Here is a 22,039-nt window from a genome sequence, read left to right as displayed (position 1 = left end):
GTACCAATGAGTTCTAGGGTCTTCCCCACTTTTTCTTCTAACCGATTTAATGTATCTGGTTTTATATTGAGGTCTTTGATCCACTTGGACTTTAGTTTTGTGCAGGGTGATTAGTATGGATCTATTTTCATTTTTCTACATGTAGATATCCAGTTAGACCAGCACCATTTGTTGAAGATGCTATCTTTTTTCCATTGTATGGCTTTGGCATCTTTGTCAAAGATCAGGTGTCCATAAGTGTGTGTTTTTATTTCTGGGTCTTCTGTTCGGTTCCATTGATCCACTATTCTGTTTCTATGCCAGTACCATGCAGTTTTTATTACTGTTGCTCTATAGTACAGCTTAAGATCAGGGATGGAGATACCTCCAGAAGATCTTTTATTGTAGAGAATTGTTTTAGCAATTCTTGTTATTCCATATGAAGTTGAGAATTTTTCTTTCAATGTCTGTAAAGAATTATGTTGGTAATTTGATGGGAGATCAGGGATACAAGGCACATATCTAAACATCATAAAGGCAATATACAGCAAGCCTATAGCCAACATCAAACTAAGTGGAGAGAAACTTAAAGCAATCCCACTGAAATCAGAGACAAGGCTGCCCACTCTCTCCATATCTCTTCAACATAGTTCTGGAAGTCCTTGTTAGAGCAATAAGACACTTGAAGGAGATCAAGGGGATACAAATTGGAAAGGAAGAAGTCAAATTATCACTGTTTGCATATGATATGATAGTATACCTGAGTGACCCCAAAAATTCTACCAGGGAACTCCTACAGCTGATACAAAATTAACTCAAAAAAAAAAAATCAGAATCCCTCCTGTATACAAAAGACAAAAGGGCTGAGAAAGAAATTAGGGAAACAACACCCTTCACAATAGCCACAAATGACATAAGGTACCTTGGTGTAACCCTAACCAAGCAAGTCAAAGACTTGTATCAAAAAAATTTCAAGTCTCTGAAGAAAGAATTAGAAGAGGATACTATAAGATGGAAAGATCCCCCATGCTCATGGCTTGACAGGATTAACATAGTAAAAATGGCCATCTTACCAAAAGCAATCTATAGATTCAATACAATTCCCATCAAATTACCAACACAATTCTTTGCTTTGTTTTTTTTTTTTTTTTTTTTTTTAAAGACTTTGTGAAGTTGGAAGGGAAAAGTGGTGGGGATTGAGAGGGAAAGAATTGAAGGCAAGGGAATATGGAATGGGTTTGATCAAAACATTATATGCAAGTATATTCTCAAACACTGAAAAAAAAGTCTTAATGCACATATCACAATTTTAAATGATTTTAAGTGAACAAACAGAAACATTGACCTTTATTTGGTATGCATGTCCATGCTTTTAAATCACATATAGATCTTAGACACCAAAGACAAGACTAGCAAAATTCTAACCCTCTGCTTGCTTATACACACCTCATTTTCAGGCCCTGACAACCACTGACCTACTCTGTCATTCTAAATCTGTGCTTTTGAGAATGTTGAAAATAAAATCACACCAAACAAACTTATTTCTTAGTGTTTTACTTTCCCTTAATATTGGGTCTATATTGAAGCTAAGAACTCAGACATGGTCCAACCCCTTTCCACTGAACTGCATTCCTGCTGCCTGTTGTTTGTTTATCATTTTTTTTTTTATTTTGGAAGATTATAATTCCATCATTTTCTCTCTTTTATTTCCTCTCTCCATCTCCTCCCATATACTCCCATATACCCCCATTCTCTTTCAAATAATGGCCTCTTTTTCTTTAATTCTTTAATTTTCTTTCAGTTTTCTCTAATGTATGCATGAAAGAAAGTTTGTACATATATAAATACAACCTGCTTTTTTCCATAAAATTTCACTTGTATGTATATGTTTTTAAGGATGACCATTTGGTTGGTATTGGATAACCAATTGGTGTGCTCTTCCTGGAGAGGACTATTTTTTCCCTCTCATACTTACTTAGTTGCTGGTAGTACTTTGTCTGGGATTAAGGCCCTGGGGGCTTTCCCTATCCATATTAGGGTGGCTATTGCGGTCATCCTTGTTTAGGTCATGTTTAGGCAGCCATGTTGGGGAAACTTCATGAGTGTGACTTCTTTGACATTTCTAGAAGACCTGGTCTCACACCAAACTGCCAGTTCCTCTTGCTATTAAAACCTTTTCACTCCTTCTCCTTGAGCCTTAGGTGCAGGAGTTGTGTTGTAGATATATCTGTTCTGTATTTTAACTAGGTGTCTCCATCTTTTACAAAGAGCAGTTTCCTTGAGGAGGAGTAAGAACTATACTTACCTGTGGGTTTAAGGATAAATTTTTCAAAAGTAATTAGGGATTATGCTGGTTTAGTAAGATGGTGATTGTAGGTTCTCCTCCAAGGTCCTGACTTCACTATCCCCAGATAGTTGGCTAGGTTTCTGGCACCAGGCATGATTTCTCTCTTGTTGAGTGGGCCTTACACCCAATTGGAGAGCTATTGGTTACCATCAAGGTACTGCACTCTTAGGGTTATCTTGCTATGATGTTCATTGTTGTGGTTTATAAGCATTGTAGCTGAGTAGGCCTGATGGGTGCTTCCCTGCTTTGGAAACTTGCATACTGTCTTCTGGTACCATGAAAGCTGGTCCCCAGTGAGAAGGTTTTCCAGTCATATCCAGCTCAGGTTCTTTTAGTCCTGTGTCTGAAGTGCATCATGTCCTCAGTTTGCTACAGCATATGTGTAGGGATCATAGTACTTTCAGGAGTGGATTTTCCCCTCCACCTTGCTGAAGCAGGCTCTTTTTTTTTGTTCCTGTCACATTGTCTACCCTAGGATACAGCAGCTGACCCATGAGCTTCTGGGTAGTTTTCTTATCTCAACTTCCATATCATCATAGAATTGCTGTGGTCTGGTCCTTTTCTGAATGGAATTATATTATGATTGACTAGCTTAACTGTATGGCCCCCAATTATTTTAAAATAACCTATTCTGGGATCTTGTTCCCATGTCAGAAGCCAGGTAGCATTATTTGGAATACTCTGCTTCCCTGGATTGGAGAAGGTGCAGAAAAGTATCTGCAGCTGAACCTTGCAGGACCTATTCCCATATACCCCGGGACAGGCAGGCCACAGATCAGACACTAGAGAGAACCTCACCAAAATGACCTGCCACTCTTGGAGCAGAATTCTTGTTGGGAAGCTTCTTTTCTGGAAGCCACCTGCTGGCTCCCTGGCGACTTCTGTTCTCTCTCAGAGCAAGGAGATGTAAGGGTCAAGTTACAGAGAGGAAGAAAATAGTCATCACATTTTTGTCTCCCAGGCTCACATTTTTCCCTCATGTGCAAAACAAACTGTTCTTTAACAGTCTATGACAGTGGATTGTGTGTGCTAATTCTGTTTTCCATCTTTCCTAGAAAAGAATGTATCTTCACCATTGACCCATCGACTGCTCGAGACCTGGACGATGCCCTCTCCTGCAGGCCACTCACTGACGGTAGGATAGAAATCCCCTGCTGCTCTGTGCAGTAGGTAGCCTGCATACCCACGTGCTGCACACTATGTCAGATTTCCTCATGTTCTTTAGACAGCTTAATGGGCAAGGATGGGTTTGCTTCCTTCCTGAAATTAGCTATATGAGCTAAAAGTTGAGGCCCTGCAGAGGCTCTGAAGAGGGAGAGAATGAGAAATGTCCTCTCACCAGCTGTTTGTAGGTCTTAGAAGAGGTAGCCATGAGAGCAGAAGAGCTACTTCAAGGCCTCAGATCTCCTGTTATCTTAAATATGAGGAATAGTGGGAAGTCTCCTGTGGGTTCTACCCAAGAGAGGCTGATGTTTCCTTCAAGCTTGGCATGGAGAGGCTTCTCTCAAGACATACTCTGAGGTTGGCAGCAGGCCAACCTCATGTCCTGAGACATGGCTGTCTAGGCCTGACCTGCAAAAGCCCCAAGCTTCCTTGTAGCTCTTTGTCTATTTAAAAGATTGATGGCCAACTGTTAAGGGCCTTTTAAACATTCTTTGGGTGAAAGAAAAGTCAGGGCCACAGTCATGGGTGACTGTAGCAGCAGCTGATTGTCAAAGGTCCTGTGTAAGGTGCGGAGGAAAAATGATATCACTTCCTTCCATCCCCACAGATACAGTTTTCAGGCCCTTCTGACCCTTTTCTACAGGGGTGCCTCGGTGACCACTGTTGACTTTGGTTCTTCCTGGGCATTACCTTGAACTAACATGGCCTTTGATGGTATGTCAACGAGGTGTGCGCATCCTTTTGATTTCACTCTGCCACAGAGCACTGATGGCCCCCTTTCAGAGTATTCACCCCTTACCTGGTGCAGACCTGTGTTGTGTTTCCTTCTCAGTTGCAGTGAGCAGTGATGATTAGTAGGCATAAGGCAATAGAGAGCATGTTGCCAAACACTGCTTAGTAGGAGCTGTCTCCACCACCACCCCATCACCACCAAAATAGTCCTGTGGGTAAGGCTCATATGTGCTAGACAACCCTCTGTTACAGAGCTCTATCCTCAGCACAGTATTCTGTTATATGTTTCTATAATCTAAAATTAGAGCAGCTTATTTACAAGAGTCAACTTTGGCCCAATGCCTTACCTTCTGAGCAGTCTCTGCTGTGTGCAGAAGCTTGAGCAAGCCTGCTCGCTCTGCAGATCCCACTCTCCAAAAAGCCAGTGTAAACAGTGCCACAAGCAGAAGCCTGGTGATGCGGGGTCTTCCTCCCCTTGGGGTTACAGCTCTTCTCTGTTAGTGGTTGAGGACAGCTGATGTGTTTATTCTCTCCAGTATAGCTGTCTGTGGCAGAAGCCTAATACCCATTTCTCTATCTCTGCTAGCCCCAAACTCTTGAACTTATAGGGAGAGCAGGGAAGTAGCATATGTCTTTCCTCACTCTCTCTGCAGAGGTACTTCATGGCTACTATGCAAGTGTGTGGGCAAAGGTTTCATGGAGGAAATGGGTAAAAAAAATACTACAAGAAAAGCACATTAGCGGCAAATAATGTTCTTTATTTGTCAGACCACACATTGTTCATCAGGAATTCAGTCACAGTGGGGAAAAGAAGTTATCAAAAGACTGAGGGAAAAGAGGAGAAATAGGTCAGAGAAACTTTACAAGTATAGGCATACAGACCTGGACTGGAGATGGGGCCAAGGTCCTCGAGCGGTGAGGTAAGACAGAGATGAGGAAGAGAAGAATCTGTGGAAACAAGTGGCAGGATTGAGAGAAAAAAGACAGAGGAGGCTCACCTGGATGATGGGGAATTATCCACAGGTAGAAACTGAAAAGTTAGGAAGACATGCTGGTTTTGGACAGGCTATCACATAGAATTGCTTATCTCATGATATGCAGTTATATGAATTGCTGCTAACCTATTTTTGAAGGGCAAGAGAATAAATAAAACTAACAGACAATGTCATAAAACTATAATAAGAGAGCCATAAAGGAAGGTAAGCATTACCTAACAGCAGAGAGTGAGCTTCCTAGGACGATGGGAGCACAAGCGATTTTCCTCTCTGCTGTACTTTCCAAAGTTTATAATGTGGTAATAGTAGCTTTATAATGGAAAAAAAAACAAAAAAAAAAAACTTTGTAGCAAAAAATTATGAGGTGCCAGAAATCACAAGCTGCCCAGCTGTTACCCACTGCACCAGGTGATGAGACCCTCCTTTGTGCTAGGTATTTCTTACCTTCCAGAGAGACAGTTGACATCTGTGCATTTGGTGAGGCCACAGCAAAAGGAAGAAACCAGGGAAGTCTTGGGAAAGGCCTGAGGTAGTCAGTCAAGCATTTTTATGGTGGCACTTCCACAGTTGGCCATTGTGACAGCTGGTTCTGCCAGGATCATTTATCCAGGGAGATGAAAAGTGAAAAGGCAAGTCCAGTTTGGATTGGGACAGCATTGGCTAAGTTCAGGTTCCATTAGTTACCAGTTCATTGTCAATTCCAATTTAGAGGAAAAAATATTTACTGTTTTTTTTTTTAAAAGCAAATAATGTTTTCTAGCCATATTTACATAATCTATATTTATTTAAAGAAAATATTGCATAAAAGTTGTGTTTTCGTTTGGCCCCACAGAAATCATCTGAATGCCTATTCTGTGAGAAATCAAAACTACAGACAGATGAGCCTTGCAGTGCTCACACTCCCTTTCATAGAGTTCCAGTGTATGCCCAGGTCTTTCCTGTCAGATGCAAGATACAGACAACCAATGTGTGAAGTATTAAGATTAACTAAAATGAGGAGGAAGTGTGCCCCCCTCCTTCCAAAGCAGTGCGTCCACCACTCATCTGATCTGGATTCACTCCTTCAGCCCCAAAACAAACCTAAGTGGAGAAACACTATCCAGCAATGTGGCTTCCTCACTTTTTCTTAAGAGAATATTTAATAAGAAGGGGTAGTGTATTGATAGCCCCAAATCTGAAGACAGTAAATCCCAGTATTTTATGATTGAGACAGATTGCTTGCAACACATCTCACAGGTGACCTCGCCACTTCAGTGTGGGAATACCACAGCTGTAAGCTCACCTTCTGGTTTCCTAATAACCCTGGTGGTATTCACTTTATTGAATATTCAGATTGCATTTTAACTTTTTACCTTAGGGAGGGGCAACCCAATCTGCTATAAGATTGTGTAACTCTTAGGAAATCCTCTCCTGAAATAATCAGAAATACTGTTATCTTTCTGCAGTTTTCCATTTATTAGTCCCATTAATGTTCCTCAGTGCCCTACAGCACAAATAGTGCTTCATGTGAAAACTCATCTAAACAAGAGCAATCATTTATCTTCTGAATCACAACATCCGAGCTAAGAAACCTAAATATTCTTTCATGTCTTGTGGCTGATAAAGTGTGAACCCATTCGCCACGTGATAGAGTCTTCCTGCCTCTGTAAGAACTAGGCTGTCTGGCTCCCTGGCTTGCAAGGTCTCTTAGCAAGCTCATCTGTACTGGAAAAGTTGGAATCTTGATAATAGATACCCATTTTGTTCACTTACTGTTTTTCTATACGTTTCGTAAGTGTCAAAAGCAAACTGTCAGGCAGCACCTTTAGCTTCAGTTGATTCTGAACCCCCATAATTCTACAGTGTCTTGTTTTATAATTTGTGTTGTCTAATGTTTGCTCTGTCATTGAACATAGCAGGGTTATCCTTGACAGGACTTAGAAGAAAATGAACAGGAAAGTAGGAACCAACTGCTAATGAACTTGGGTTTCTATTTGGAGTTGGTTGATAGTGGCACAATTTTATGCAAATACTGAAACCACAGAGGAAAAAAAATGAATGGGTGAATAATGAATGAAATAAAGAATGAATGAATAAGGAAAATAAGTGAAGAACTCTAAATCCAATTATTCTTGATGTTTTGTGGAAATTAGAATTTAGACTTTATATATAACTAAGCAGGGATCTTAATGGAATGTCCATCTGGTTGCCCATAGTCACATCGTTTTTTTGTCTCCTCTTGGCTTCTTCCATCTCTAAAGCATCAAATCCCAAACCAAAGTGCCCAGCCCTTTGCATAGGCACCTGACTACCTGTCCCCTTCTCACCCTAATTTGACTCATTGAAAGAAGGGCCCTCCTCCTACCCTGGCAAAAGATGGTACATGGGGCAATGGCTGTCTTCCAGCCTGCAAACCTCAGAAGAGTTGTCTTCCTCTGCTCTCAAGGCACCTCTCTCCTAGCGAGGCTTCTTGACTGCCCAGCTGTCTTTATTTATGTGCTTTCCTATTGCTGTGATAAAATACCCTGACAGTTTTGTGCAGAGTGATAAATATGGATGTATTTGCATTTTTCTGTATGTACACATCCAGTTAGACTCGCACCATTTATTGAAAATGCTGTCTTTTCCATTGTATGATTTTGGCTTTTTTATTAAAAATCAGGTGTCTGTTGGTGTGTGGGTTTATTTTGGGGTCTTCGATTTGATTCCATTGATTCATGGTACTATGGCAGTACCATGCAGTTTTTATTACTGTTGCTCTGTTGTACAGATTGAGATTAGAGATGAAGATACCTCTGGAAGATCTTTCATTATACAGGATTGTTTTGGCTACTTTGGGTTTTTTGTTTTTCCATATGAAGTTGAGAATTGTTCTTTCAAGGTCTATAAAGAATTGTGTTGTAGTGCAGGGAATCTTAGGAAAGAAGTGGGAGATAGTAAGACCTGGGGAGGACAGGAGCTCCACAAGGACAGCAACAGATCCAAAAACATCTGCGCACAGGGTTATTTTCTGAAACTGATACCCCAGCCAAGGATCATTCGTGGAGATGGCCTGGAACCCCTGCACAGATGTAGCCCATGGCAGTTCAGTGTCTAATTGGTTTCCATAGTAATAGGAAGAGGGACTGCCTCTGACATAAACTGATTGGCCTGCTCTTTGATCACCTCCCCCTCAGGGGGGTGCAGCCTTACCAGGCCACAGAGGAAGATAATGCATCCACTCCTGATGAGACCTGATAGATTAGGATCAGAGGGAAGGGGAGGAGGACCTCCTTTATAAGTGGATTGGGAGAGGGACATGGGTGGGGAAGAGGGAGGGAGGGCGTAATTGGGAGGAGAGGAGAGAGGGAGGAACAGGGGGATACAAAGTGAATAAACTGTATTTAATAAAAAAAATAATAAAGTATTTTACTGTTGAAAAAAAAAAAAAGAATTGTGTTGGTATTTTGATAGGAATTGCATTGAATCCGTAGATTGCTTTTGGTAAAATGGCCATTTTTACTATGTTAATCCTACCAATCCATGAGCATGGGAGATCTTTCCATCTTCTGATATCGTCTTCAGTTTCTTTCTTCAGAGACTTGAAGTTTGTATGTATGTGTGTGTGTGTGTGTGTGTGTGTATATATATATAAAAGATATATATATATATATATATATATCTTTTATTTGCCTGGTTAGAGTTACACTAAGATACTTTATGTTTTTTCTGGCTATTGTGAAAGGTGTTGTTTCCCTTGTCAGCCCATTGGTCTTTTGTATACAGGAGGTCTACTGTTTTTTGTTTGTTTGTTTGTTTTTGAGTTAATTTTGTATCCAGCTACTTTGCTGAAGGTGTTTATCAGTTGTAGGAGTTCCTTGGCAGAATTTTTAGGGTCACTCAAGTATGCTATCATGTCATCTGCGACTAGTGACACCTTGACTTCTTCCTTTCCAAATTGTATCCCCTTGATCTCAAAAATTAATCACACAGAATTACTGTCCAAATGGATCAAAGACCTCTACATAAAACCAGACACACTAAATCTGTTAGGAGAAAAAGTAGGAAGAGCCTCATTGGCACAGGAGACAACTTCCTGAACAGAACACCAACAGCAGAGGCTCTAAGATCAACAATTAATAAATGGGACCTCATGAAACTGAAAAGCTTCTGCAAAGCAAAGGACACTTGTCAACAGAACAAAACAACAGTGTACAGACTGGGAAAAGATCTTTACCAATCCTTCATCTGACAGAGGGCTAATATCCAGAATATATGAAGAACTCAAACACCGACAAACCACATGATCCAATTTAAAAATGGGATACAGAGCTAAACAGAGAATTCTCAACAGAGGAATAGCGAATGGTGGAGAAAAACTTAAATTCTCAACATCCTTAGTCATCAGGGAAATGCAAATCAAAACTACTCTGAGATTCTATCTTACTCCCACGAGATGGTTAATATAAAAAAACTCAAGTGACAACACATGCTGGAGAGGGTGTGGAGAAAGGTGAACACTTCTCCATTCCTGGTGGAAGTGCAAACTTATACAACTACTTTGGAAATTAATCTGGCGCTTTTTCAGAAAATTGGGACTAGTACTACCTCAAGATCCAGCTGTTCTACTCCTGGGCATATACCTGAAAGTGCTTCACCATACAACAAGGACATTTGCTCAACTATGTTCACAGCAGCTTTATTCATAACAGCCAGAATCTAGAAACAACCTAGATGTCCTTCAACTGAAGACTGGATACAGAAGTTGTGGTACATTCATACAATGGAATACTACTCAGCTATTAGAAACAAGGAAATAATGAAATTTGCAGGCAAATGGATGGAACTAGAAACGATCATCCTGAATGAGGTAACCCAGAACCAGAAACTCATGCTATATATTCATTTATAAGTGGATATTACCTATATAATATAAGATAAACATACTAAAATCTACAGACCTAAAGAAGCTAAACAAGGAGGAGCCTAGGGAGGATGCTTAATTCTCATTCAGAAGGGAAAACAGGATAGACACTGGAAATGGTAGAAGACAGAGAACCAGATGGGAATCTACCATAGATGTCCTCTGAAAGACTACCCAGCAGGGGATCGAAGCAGATGCAGAGACCCACAGCCAAACTTTGGGCAGATAGCAGGGAGGCTTATGGAAGAAGGGGGAAATGGAAGGATGCAGAGGGGACAGGACCACCACAAGGAGACCAACAAAGCCAAAAAAATCTGGGCCCAGCTCAACCAGCAGAGACTGATGCACCAATCAAGGACCATGCACTGAGAGGACCTAGACCTCCTGCTCAGATGTAGCCCATAGGCAGCTCAGTCTTCATGTGGGTGTCCTAGTAAGGGGAGCAGGGCTGTCTCTTTCATAGACGCAGTTGCCTGCTCTTTGATCTCTTCCCCATGGTGGGGTGACCTTACCCTCCCACAGAGGAAGAGGATCCAGGCAGTTCTGATGAGACTTGATAGGCTAGGGTCAAATAGTAGGGGAGGAGGGCTCCCCCTTTCAGTGGATTAGGGGAAAGGGATGTGGGGCAGGGAGAAGGAGGGAGGGTGGGACTGGGAGGAGATGAGGGAGGGGTGAACAATCGGGATATAAAGTAAAATAAAGTGTAAAAAAAATAAAATATTTTTACAAATACCCTGACAAAAGCAACTCAGGACAAAGGGTTTCTCTCAGCTTACAGTTCAAGGGCACAGTGCATCATGGCAAGGATATCAGGGCAGCAGGAGCTTAAGGCAACTAGTCACTTCTCATCTACAGTTAGGATACAGAGAGCAATGAGTGCCTTATACTTACTTAATTTCTTCTTTTAATGTAGTTCAGCACCCAAGCCTAAAGAATGATACTGTCCACTTAAGCGTGTATCTTCCCACCTTAATTAATCTAATCAATATAGTCTGTAGCTAGCATTTGCTACTTTGTGGGTTCCTTTTTCTCTCTTCCCTTCTCTACCCTTATTCCACCCTTCCAATCCTCCAACACTAGGCAGGAAAGAAATAAGGACAAGGGGAAAGAGGGTGTCATTATCGTTAGACTACTTCCTGCTGCTGCTGATTATTGGCATCAAGTCCCTTGGGGCAGGTTTGATCTTTGCAGTCAGTATATTCAATTTCTTTTTCTCATCTCTTTTTCTATGACCACTTGGCAAACTGCAACAACAACAGCAGGAACCAGCAACCACTAACAGCACCAGCAACAAGCAGAGGCGCAGCAGCAGCTACGAGAGCCACTCTTGGAGCTCTCGCATTTATATGCCCTCTCAAGAGTCCCCAAAATTCCAAATGTTGTACACTTGTAGAAACTATCTACAGCACAATCACGCCCCTGCTAGAGCACAGGCAAATCATATTCAGCTGTGGTGGACAGTCCGAAGCAGCCTCATATCCCACACCTGAAATTAAAGTAAAAATATTCCCATAACATTTCTGTGTTTTTAAAGAAACCAAAAATTGTCAGTACACAGTTCCTTTGAAGACATTTCCAGAGGCTAAATCATCCCTCAATCTGGAGGCTTGTCTATTCAGTGATTCCAAGTCCTGTCAAACTGAAAATTAGCAGTAACCATCGTAAACTTCCCATTCCAGTCTCTTACCAGGAATGCCTAGGAAGCCCACAGCATCTAAGAAGCCAGCATCTAAGAAGCAGTTCCTGGGAGGTATTCATTCCTTACCTCAGCAACTTCCTCATATTATGAGTGACACTTGCCAAAAGTTTCTTGTCATAGCTGATCACCTCTAGAGGCATAGGGGAAGTAGGAACTGATGAGACCTTGACCCTGTGTGCGAGGCATAGGCTAGAGAAAAGTCACGGGCTGAGTTCATGTCTGGATCTGCCACCAGGAAGAAAAGAATGAAGTCCTGGAACTTCTTCATGAGAAGATGCTCAGCACAGCCCCCAAGGCCAGGCCAGATCTCTTCCCTCACTGCAAATGTAAGGATCCTTTAAATAGTGTTCTTCAGGTATTGTCCTTCATTGTTGAGCCTGTCCCAATCCTGCCACAGCTCGGGAATCTGCATTCCCTCCATTGAGACACATAAAGGAGCAGGCTGTGGTGCCACCACTATTGCCTGTCTGTCCTTCCTACCCACTTGACAGAGCTTCGGGAAGCCTCACAAGCTGGCTTGTCCTCACTCATCGTTTGTCTTTGTCAATCCAAAGGGACCTGCTTGCTCTTGGTTCTTCAGTGGGGACTGCTGGGCTTTCCTCATTGCCCACCCTGTGTGCCCACAGAGAGCTGTAGGACAGCTTCCCTCTAAGCTTGTTTCTTCTCTGTCCTCTGCTGTCATAAAGACATTGTCTACCATATAAACTACTGTTAAAAAAAAAACAAAACAAAAAAACAAAACAACAACAACAACAACAAAAAACCCTGGAATCACATTGGCTACCCTAACCCTAATGGAAACTCTAACCCTAACCTTGTGTCAGTGAGAATGTGTAGAAACCTTGTAGCTGTTAGGAAGCCGATCCTTCTGCAATCTCATTTCCAGTATCTACTTTGAAATTGTTGTATATACTCCAACTAACTGTTTGTGTTTAAATTGTATATCTTTGTCCATCCTTCCTTCACCCTCTTTAAAAAAAAAAAATGTGTTGGATTTTATGAGAAAATGGTGGACAGTTGAGGGTTTGAGTGTCATATTCCCCTGTGACCCATACAACCACTTTTAAAACATTTCTTTACATTTAAAGTGGGGTAATGTTTATTTTGTTTATTGTTTCTAATGCTGTTGCCCAATTAGAGGAATAGATAGGAGGAAATTCAGGTGATAAAGTGGATCTTTGGGTAAGTTTTAAAAAACTTCTCTTTTGATACCATAACTGCTTAAAAAGTTTTTTATAGCTTTTTATAAGCTTTCCTTTTGTTTGACTATTTTCACAATAAAGTAAAGTCTGTCAATTATCAACATCAAGCAACACAAAATTCCTTTAGCATACAAGTATATCAGAAGTCTGTCTACTTATACTTTCATATGCATTTTAAGACCTAAATTTGGGACTTATTTAAAAGAAAGGTGTCTCAGTGGCTCTAGATATGGCTCAGAGTAAAGAGCATCCCCTCTTGCAGAGGACCCAGGGTCAGTTCCCAGTCGCCATGGCAGACAGCTCTCCAGTGCTTCTCACACCAGCTCAAGAGGAGCTGCTTGCACAGGCACGCGTGCTCACTTGCACATACCCACACAGAGACATGTCCATGTACAATTAAAAAATACTTGAATCTTTTCTAAAAGATATCTTAAAGTTTATTTTTGAAAATAGTTACCTCAAAAGTAACTGTGTAAATCATCGTGATATATGTACAAGAAGAATGTAGACATTCTTAGAAATACATTTTAAGATAAGAGTACATGTAATACACACACATTTAGTTTGCTTCCTCTTTGAGGATAATGAGGAATACTCATCCTTACACTGTCACTTAGTCTCTGATAGCTCGTACTTGGATAGATCGAACAGTTTTTAATGCAGAAAGCATTACTGCACATAAAGACTCACTAAATTATGATCACAAAGGGCCACTTCAAGAAAATATGATAATACTAAACACATGTTCACAAATAATTGGCTTCAAAATACATAAAACAAAACTTAACAGAAATACAAAGATGAGTTGATAAATTTTTTATTGCTATGGGTTAATTTCACATACCTTTCTCAAGAAATGATACTTTAAATAGACCAGAAGTTTGGTAAAATTACAGAAAAAGTAAGCCACACAGCTAATATCTGCTCTAATAAGCTTATCTAATATACAGCATTTACCTTTAGAGAATGTATATTATGCTTCTTAAATATAAGATGTAGTTACTATTTTCTGTGCAAAGTACAGTGATTTTTAAATCTTTTAAAAATAAGTATTCCTGAAAATAAAATACAAATGGGAAATTTAGCCATTAGATTTGCCCTTTTTAGTTTATTCTAGCTTTGCACAAAAACAAAAGGCCCTTGAAGTGTTACTGAACTGAGACCTGAATCTTACTAATATAGCTCTGACACGGGTCAGGCTCCTCTGCTGGGACTTTGGCTGGTGTCAGCTTAGTGACGATAGTGTTACATCGTGGTCATAGGCTCGCTCAGCACCGCTGTGGCCACTGCTACACACTGTATCATAAGAAGCTGATAGTTCTGCTGGATTCTGAGCCCCTCATGCCCCAGCCCAACCCTTGGAAGCAAAGGCTGTGCTCTGCCGTGTAGCTTTGTCCATGCTGTAATAAATCAATGCCCAGGTCTCATCTTTCTACAGGAAATGGTTAGTTATTTGATAAATAGTTAGAACATCACTAGGAATCCACTTTATGAGTTCGTCTCCAAACACCTTGCGTAGGAACTACATAAGAAGTTCCTTTGAATTTGGTCCCCAAATTCATTCAACAGTTTGGAAACTTAAAATCTTTTTCAAAAAGAAGAAATGGAAAACCCTAATCCTAGGACATTGTAGTAACAAAAATAGGATATACAAACATATGAAAAATGCTCACAAAAGGCACAAATGATGAAAAGAATAATTTTAAAGATAAAAACAGAGTTAGTTGATACCCGTCTTTGTTTTGTGAGCACTATAACAACTAAGATGAATTTAAGCCTGAATTCATTGACTACTCTGTGACCAGAAATTAAAAGAACAACAAAACATAACATAATCTGTCCTGATATATGTATATATTTTTTCCTAGCCATTAATTGAGGTATTGTTTCAAAAGATTAAAATTTGTCTGTTACAGCCCCTACCAAAGCAACAGAATCTTGCCATCTCCTACTTCCCTGTTTAAACTGAGGGTTGTGTCAACTGGCATAGACTTTCCTTGTTTAACGTACTTATTATGTCCATGTGGTGAACTAGGTTCTCCTTTTTATTACAAAGCTCTCCTACAGAAAGCTGGCTGTAGCCATGATGCACACTTTGGGTCCTCTTGCCAGTATTGGGGCCACCAGAACAAAGGCAGCCAGTGGCTTCATGAGGGTTCAGGTACAGAAAGGAGGAGTAGCCAAGGCCTGGATAAGTGAGTGGCTCAGCGCGCATGGCAGCTCTGTCAGAAGCTGCTGGCACCTACATTATTGTTCCTCAGCACGCAGGAAATAGTACAAGTATTGATTTTTTTAAAGAAAATTAAACCATTAAACATTTCAAAAATATCAGTGTCATATAATCAGATGCTTAGACTATAATTAAATTATTAATTGCAAAAAGTGTGTTAAGAAAAATTTAACAGTAGCAACAACAAAAACAGTTGGAAATTTTAGACACATTTCTTATAATAGTTGCAAAATTAACAAAAATGAAGACTTAACTATAGCATGTTTCCTTCTCCTTCCCCTTTCCACAAAGACCAACCTGACGATGGCACAATTGAGAGCAGACCTGATGTGGCTCTAATGTTCCCGGAGCGTCTAAGTCGCCTAGCGCTTTGTGCCTGTTCACTCCCTCAGGGCTTTCCACACACAGCTCCAAGTGTTTCCTCCTTCAGGTTCTGGGCTTTCCACTTGTGATACTTCTCTGAAACTGTGCAAATGCCACTTAACTCTGGAATGTGCCTTGTGCTATCCTGGTTCCCCACAAGTGAGCCCAGGGTTGTTTAGAAGCTGTTCCTACAAGGGACTACATCACAAAAAAAGGAGTGGCTTTCTTTAACAGAAGAAACCTAGATACCCAAGATACCCAAAAACCATCTGGGAAGAAAGGTGTGCAGAGAGCTGGTTTTCTGGAGACACTTTCTTGTGCTTGCTGACTTCAGTTGCTGACCGTTCTTGTCAGCACTTTGCCTCAAGGGTGGCCCCATAACCTTTGTCCAGCACCTCAAGCACAGCTGGAGACAGTTAGAGAAGGCTTGCTGTCCCCAGCATTCTACTCTAGGTTCAGTTGGAACTCTCCTGCTCCCACACTGTAAGTACCCACAGCTTGATATCTGCCCCTTAAGAGTGTAGACCTAAGAGCATCTGAAGAGACCTTAGGTGACTTTTGTGAAAAATCTGTCTCAGGACTTGACCCCTCCTGGGAAGAGTATCACTAGGGAGGCCCATTCCTTTTGGAGAAGAATGTTCCTGTGCCTGTGCCTGCTCTACAAACCACAATAAATGAATTATCTTGTTAGCGCACTGCCTTGGCAGTATAAGACAAGCAGGTCATCTGGTTGTACTGTGTGGTAAAAGACTGGGTCTCCAGCATCCTCTGCTACATCAGCAGCTTGAAAGAAACCACATTCCCTGTGCTCCTATCTTTATGAACAGTATTTTACCATGCCTGGAAACTACACCCAGTGTCCCCCTCACAAGCTGTTGTCACATAGTTCGCAGAATGGGGAGTCAAGCTTTCCAGTTAGTCTTCAGCATCTCAGCACTACCATGTGGACTGACCTTATACTGCCTGCAAGGGAGGCTTACTGGGGCCAAATATATGTGTATCTCAGCCTCTGCATTGTCATATTCTTGTCTAGCAGCTCATCCAACACAGATTTAAAGGACACTTTTAAAAGTTGAATCCACACTGAACATGTAGACTTTCTCTTGTTACTATTCTCTAAACAATACAACCAAATAACTATTTACAAAGCATTTCTATCATATTAGGTTTTGTAAGCACCCTGAAAAGATTTTAAAGGAGGACATGTCCACATTGTATGCAGATACATCAGTACTTTATGTATGTGTTCAAATAGTACAGTGCCTTATGAATGGAACTTGAACATCCATTCCCCAGCGAGTTCTGGGAAAGGGCCATAGTCTCAAGCCCTTCAAAGGCAGTGTGGTTACATGCTGGCTGTCTTAGTAGCTGACCATTGCTCCTGACTTTTCTTCACCTAGAGTTCTATTTTTTCTTGACTTTTTAGCTATTGGCCTTGTCATAATTCTCCCATATGGCCTTCCAGGCCCTTTGGCATTTGCATATCAGGCAGAATGCCTGATCTGAACCCTCCATAATGTCTTAGCCCACAGGCTAGTCTTCTCCCAGGTCCATCCACTTCAATAAAGTGAGTCCTAAAATGCTATGGGATGCTTGTCTTAAAAATTGAACACTGTGTTAAGAGGCAACTCACACTTAATTAGGAAAGTTTAATCTGTCATCTGTTGAAAATGTGCCATATGCACGGGGCCCCTTTATGAGACTGTTTCTCCAACCAAGGACCATGTATGGATATAATCTAGAACCCCTGCTCAGATGTAGCCCATGGTAGGTAGCTCAGTAACCAAGTGGGTTTTCCTAGTAAGGGGAACAGGAACTATTTCTGACATGAACTCAATGACTGGCTCCTTTCTCTCCCCTCCTCCCGAGGGAGGAACAGTCTTGCTAGGCCACAGAGGAGGACATGACAGCCAGTCCTGAAGATACCTGATAAGCTAGGGTCAGATGGAAGGGGAGCAGGACCTCCCCTAGCAGTGGACTTGGAAAGGGGCAGGAAGGAGATGAGGGAGTGAGGGTAGGATTGGGAGGGAATGAAGGAGAGGGCTACGGCTGGGATACAAAGTAAATAACCTGTGATTAATATTAAAAAATAAATAAATAAATAAATAAATAAATGAACAACAAAAAAAGAAAATGTGCCATATGTATCTTAAAAAAAATAAGACCTACACTTACCATTTAATTTCACCAAAAACTATGTATAAAATCTGTTCTTTGTGTTGAGAAGGCAACTTTATTCACTCTTCAATAGGTTTTGGAAGAGAAAATTTCCACTTGAGGGCAATTTTCCACTCAGATACACTTCTGGACTTTGTCTCTGACATCTTCATGATGCGCTGTGCTTTGAATGCTGTTCCTCCTACGCCTCTTCCATGGGAAGTCATTTCTAATTCCAGTTTTGAAACACTGATTTTTTTTTTTCTCTTGAAGTCTCTTATGTCAGAGGGCATTGTGACCTCAGGCAAATCACAGGCAACTCAAGTACTTGATCACAGACAAGCCTTATTTTGGTAGCAGGGCCCTTGATGAATATGGGAGGAGCAACGGAAAATTCTGTAGGTCCGTCAGCTCAGAAGGAAGTGCATGTCTTCTCTGTTCATCTGGGGCACCAGTGACTGAACAACTCTGTCCTTGATGGATGATCATTTTTTACTTAATTGTACCTTGACTCAAAATATCCAAATAACTGAATAGCCACGCAAGGGCTCTGGCATGCAAGTGGGCTTCTGGGATACATGCCAGTGCACTCCCGTTTGAGGAGAGGGTATAAGTGGAAAGATTTGGTGGAGAGACAGCTCCACCCCTCTAAGTCTTATTCCTATGTTCCATTCAAATCTTGCTAGCTTGATTTCTGTGGGGTCCGGGCTTTGGAAATTCTCTTTTTTTCATGGATGTCTCAGTGCACCTTGTTAAACCAAATTTGGACCCTGGCCTGTTCATCTGCTTCCAGCTCTGCTGATTGGTTCCAGTTTCCTTGATCATTAAAGCCAACATAATCTGGCATCCACTAGTCAGGCATCCTCAAGCATCTGGCACCAAGGTAAACCTGCAAGCCAGTGGGGAGGCCCAGTGACCCAACACTTCCATTGCATGGTAAGAGACTATTGCGGTGCGCCAAAACGAGCACTGTAATAGGAGCAGAAGAATGGGCTGCCCACCTTGCCTTCTCCTCTCCTGCCTTGGGAAGGTTAAGCATGCCTGTGAGTCCCTGAAATTCTTTCCTCAGTAATAAAATAGTGGTTTAAACTAGACATTGTTGCAAGTTTCTACCAGTTGCAAAATGCAAAGTATATGAAAAACTAAAAGAAGTAAGCCCCCTTTATATCAGTTGTTGCAAAGGTACAATCTAACTTTAACTGTGCTAGCAGTAGCACGTTCTACTGATGCTTTCTACAAAACTACAAGCACTGTAGTGTATGCCTGTAATTCCAGTACTCAGGACATGGAGGAAAGAGGATTGGGAGCTTGGAGGCCAGCCTAGATTACCTATGCAATCTGTCTCAAAACAAACAAAAAAACAAACAACAGTAGCAACAACAATAAGATGGACATCTGATAAAGGCACTTGCTGCCCAGCCTGAACTGAGTTCAGTTCTCAGAACCCACATATGATGGAAGGAAACCACTTCCTGCAAATTGCCCTTTAACCTACAGAGTTGTGCCATGAGTACAAAAGTGCACATCTACACAATAAATAAATCGATCAAGAAAGAAACGTTTTAAAAGAAAATGTCAGTAGCTACTATAACAAAATGAGAAAGAACAGAGTTCCTGTTCCAAGGGAAAAGGTTACTCTCTGAGCCCACATTCTCTAATCTCTGAAACAGGGATAGTAATAGCTAACTCAGAATTGTTGGGAAAACTAAGTTAAATAATCCCTGGAATCCCTGGTACCTAGAACTGTGCCATACAAACAGTAAGTGTTTGAATATAATTAATATTAATACAAAAGTAGAAAGATTAAACTTAGCCTGGAATTATACTCAGTGTTGTTCTCCATAAACAAATGTGCAGCTGCCATTCAGAAGCTGAGATGTGAGCAGAACAGAAACTCCCCAGCACCTACATGTGCAGTCACCTGGTTTTCAGCTCAGCTGTCACCGCAGTGTAGTGACAAGAAGATTTTATTGGTAAGTAGCACCAGATAAAGTGAGTGGTCTATTTAGAAGAGTGGGTTTTGATCCCTGCTCTACACTATGCATAAATATGAACTCCATGAGACTCATAGATCTACACAGGAGAGGTAAACCACCGATACATCAAGAAGATGGCAGAATAATAATCTCACAGCCTTAGGAGAGACAAAGATTTCTTAAGCCAAACATGAAAGGCATGATCCTGAAAAGATTAGCTCTGTCGTGGTAGTGCATGCCTTTAATCCCAGATCTGGGAGGCAGAGGCAGGCAGGTCCCCAGGAAACCCTGTTTAAAAAAAAAAAAAAGTTAAGAAAAGATTTATCTTTTCTGAACTGCCTATTGCTGTGATAAAATACCACCACACAGGTAACTTATAGAAGGAAGGGTTTGTTTGGCATGTGCAAACACATATACCCATACACAGAGCAGTTGAAATGCTGTTCTTGTAGCAGATTTACATATTTTTCACGTATAAATTATGAGTATAATTTTGTTTTGTCTACTTCTATAAAGTCAGAAAATGGCTTCTACTCATGCTAAGAAATGAATGAATGGATGAAATTGAAAAAGAGCTATTTACCATCACTGGAAAGAGCCCCACCAAAAGTATCTCTGTAATGAGAAAAGAGCCCTTCTAAGTTTTTATCACTAAAGTATAAGGTGAGGAGCTTTTGCCTCTCAGAATTTAAAGTGATAAAGAAAATTTTAATTCCAAGTGAAAGACAGATTTATACTGAATTAAGTAGTGGATAATTATATTTAATACATAGTACCTAGATATTTAAAGATAGACATATTCTTTGAAATATATAAAATTACATATTTTTAAATTTTGATTTTAGAAACTAATAATTATATCTTGTTAATAGGAGAAAAAAATTCACAGATGGCTGAGTGTGGCGGAGCATGCCTGTAAGCCCTTTTTCAGGTTGAGGTAGGAGGACCAGGAATTCCAGGCCAGACTGTGCTACATAGTGGGTTGAATTTGAGGCCAGCTTGGGTTATGTGTGACCTTGTGTCAGAAACAACAGCACAAGTAAAGGTGTGCAGAGAGATAAAAGAATGGAGGGAAAGAAGGAAGAATGAAGGAAGGATGAATCAATCCATAAGCAAGCATGAAGATGTGCTAAAATTCTGTAGTCAAACATATATGTAGGCGTGTTGAGCTCTGGAGGGGAGCTGTCAGCAGGGATCATACAGTGCCCACTGCACCACACAGTAGAGGAAGACTAGGATTCTGGGACAGCCACACACAGGCACTCGGGGGCATTTGAAAATGCTTAGAATGAGTGCGTAAGCTTATGCACACTGGAACCCCATTTCTGGCTTGAATCGTTTTTCCTGCTTAGAAAGGGTATGCCCAGTGCCTAAGGTCACCTTTATAGAGCCTGCTGGCAAAGAGTTTTAGCTGCCACCGTCCACCAAGAAAATTATCAAGGATGCTGGCACCCATTTCACGGCCTCCTGCTGGCTTGCAGTGAGCAGCTGAGAATGGATGCAGTATTTTGTCCGTGCCTTTAAAAAGTGATCTAAAACTTAAACAAGAGAGACATTTATCATGGAAAAATTAGAATATACTTTGAAGCAAGAAGAAGTTCACTGTCCTGACACTCAGCAGACATGCATCTTCATATATATATATCTCTCTCCAGGCACTTTTAAGCCTGGTTTCCAGTTTTTATTTTGTTCTTCATGATGCCTCTGAAAACAAATACAGATGTGAACCACAAAGTCAGGAATAATTTCATTTTTCCAAGGTCCAGAAGTCATTACTGGGGACATTGTCATTCTGCTCCAGACTATAACCATCTTTTGTCTCTTTGGCTTCTCTTTTAAAAGTTGCACCTAGTTTTTCTTAACTGTATTTTGTCCTACTCCATTTTTTTTTTAGCCTTTCCTTGGCTTCAGCCCTGCAGGTTTTGGGGGTGGGGTGGGGTGGAGAGTTTTGAACATGCATAAGAGACAGCCAACAGTACAGTATAATAAAACTACTTGTTGCTTCTGCAACCCTTAAGCCATGGCCAGTCTCCCTCCTTTCTACCCTAGCCACCCACCCTGCCCTAGCTTTTGTTGCTTTTACTCTCTGAGTTGTAACCACCTCCCAGGGTCCTTCCCAGCTCCTGAGCTTCACTGTCTTGGCACTGAGGAAGGATCAGATGTATGTGCTCAGTGCTCTTTCCCAGGCCTGACCGGCTGACCCAGGCTTTCCCCACTCACTTTGGAGAAGCCTGGAAATTCCCAGACATCGCCTGTGCCAGCCTCACATGTTCAGCTCCTCGTTCTCCTTCCTGTTAATGAAGGGGACCATTG

At 41.1% G+C, this 22,039-nt stretch overlaps 1 protein-coding gene across 4 annotated transcripts in view; it reads left to right on the top strand.

Annotated features, from left to right (window-relative positions):
• The window catches only part of Dis3l2 (DIS3 like 3'-5' exoribonuclease 2), a 320,053-nt gene that overhangs the window by 198,876 nt on the left and 99,138 nt on the right, over positions 1-22,039 (top strand). For all 4 annotated transcript variants that reach the window (XM_055616630.1, XM_055616632.1, XM_055616629.1 and 1 more), the window contains one exon: positions 3,382-3,461. In XM_055616630.1, the coding sequence (XP_055472605.1) occupies positions 3,382-3,461 (80 nt within the window). The remainder of the gene's footprint in view (positions 1-3,381; positions 3,462-22,039) is intronic.

This window comes from Psammomys obesus, unplaced genomic scaffold, assembly GCF_907164565.1.
Source record: "Psammomys obesus unplaced genomic scaffold, mPsaObe1.curated_primary_1811, whole genome shotgun sequence".
Taxonomy (NCBI): domain Eukaryota; kingdom Metazoa; phylum Chordata; class Mammalia; order Rodentia; family Muridae; genus Psammomys; species Psammomys obesus.
Note: the sequence above shows the minus strand (reverse complement) of the source record. Positions and strands in the feature narration are given on the sequence as shown.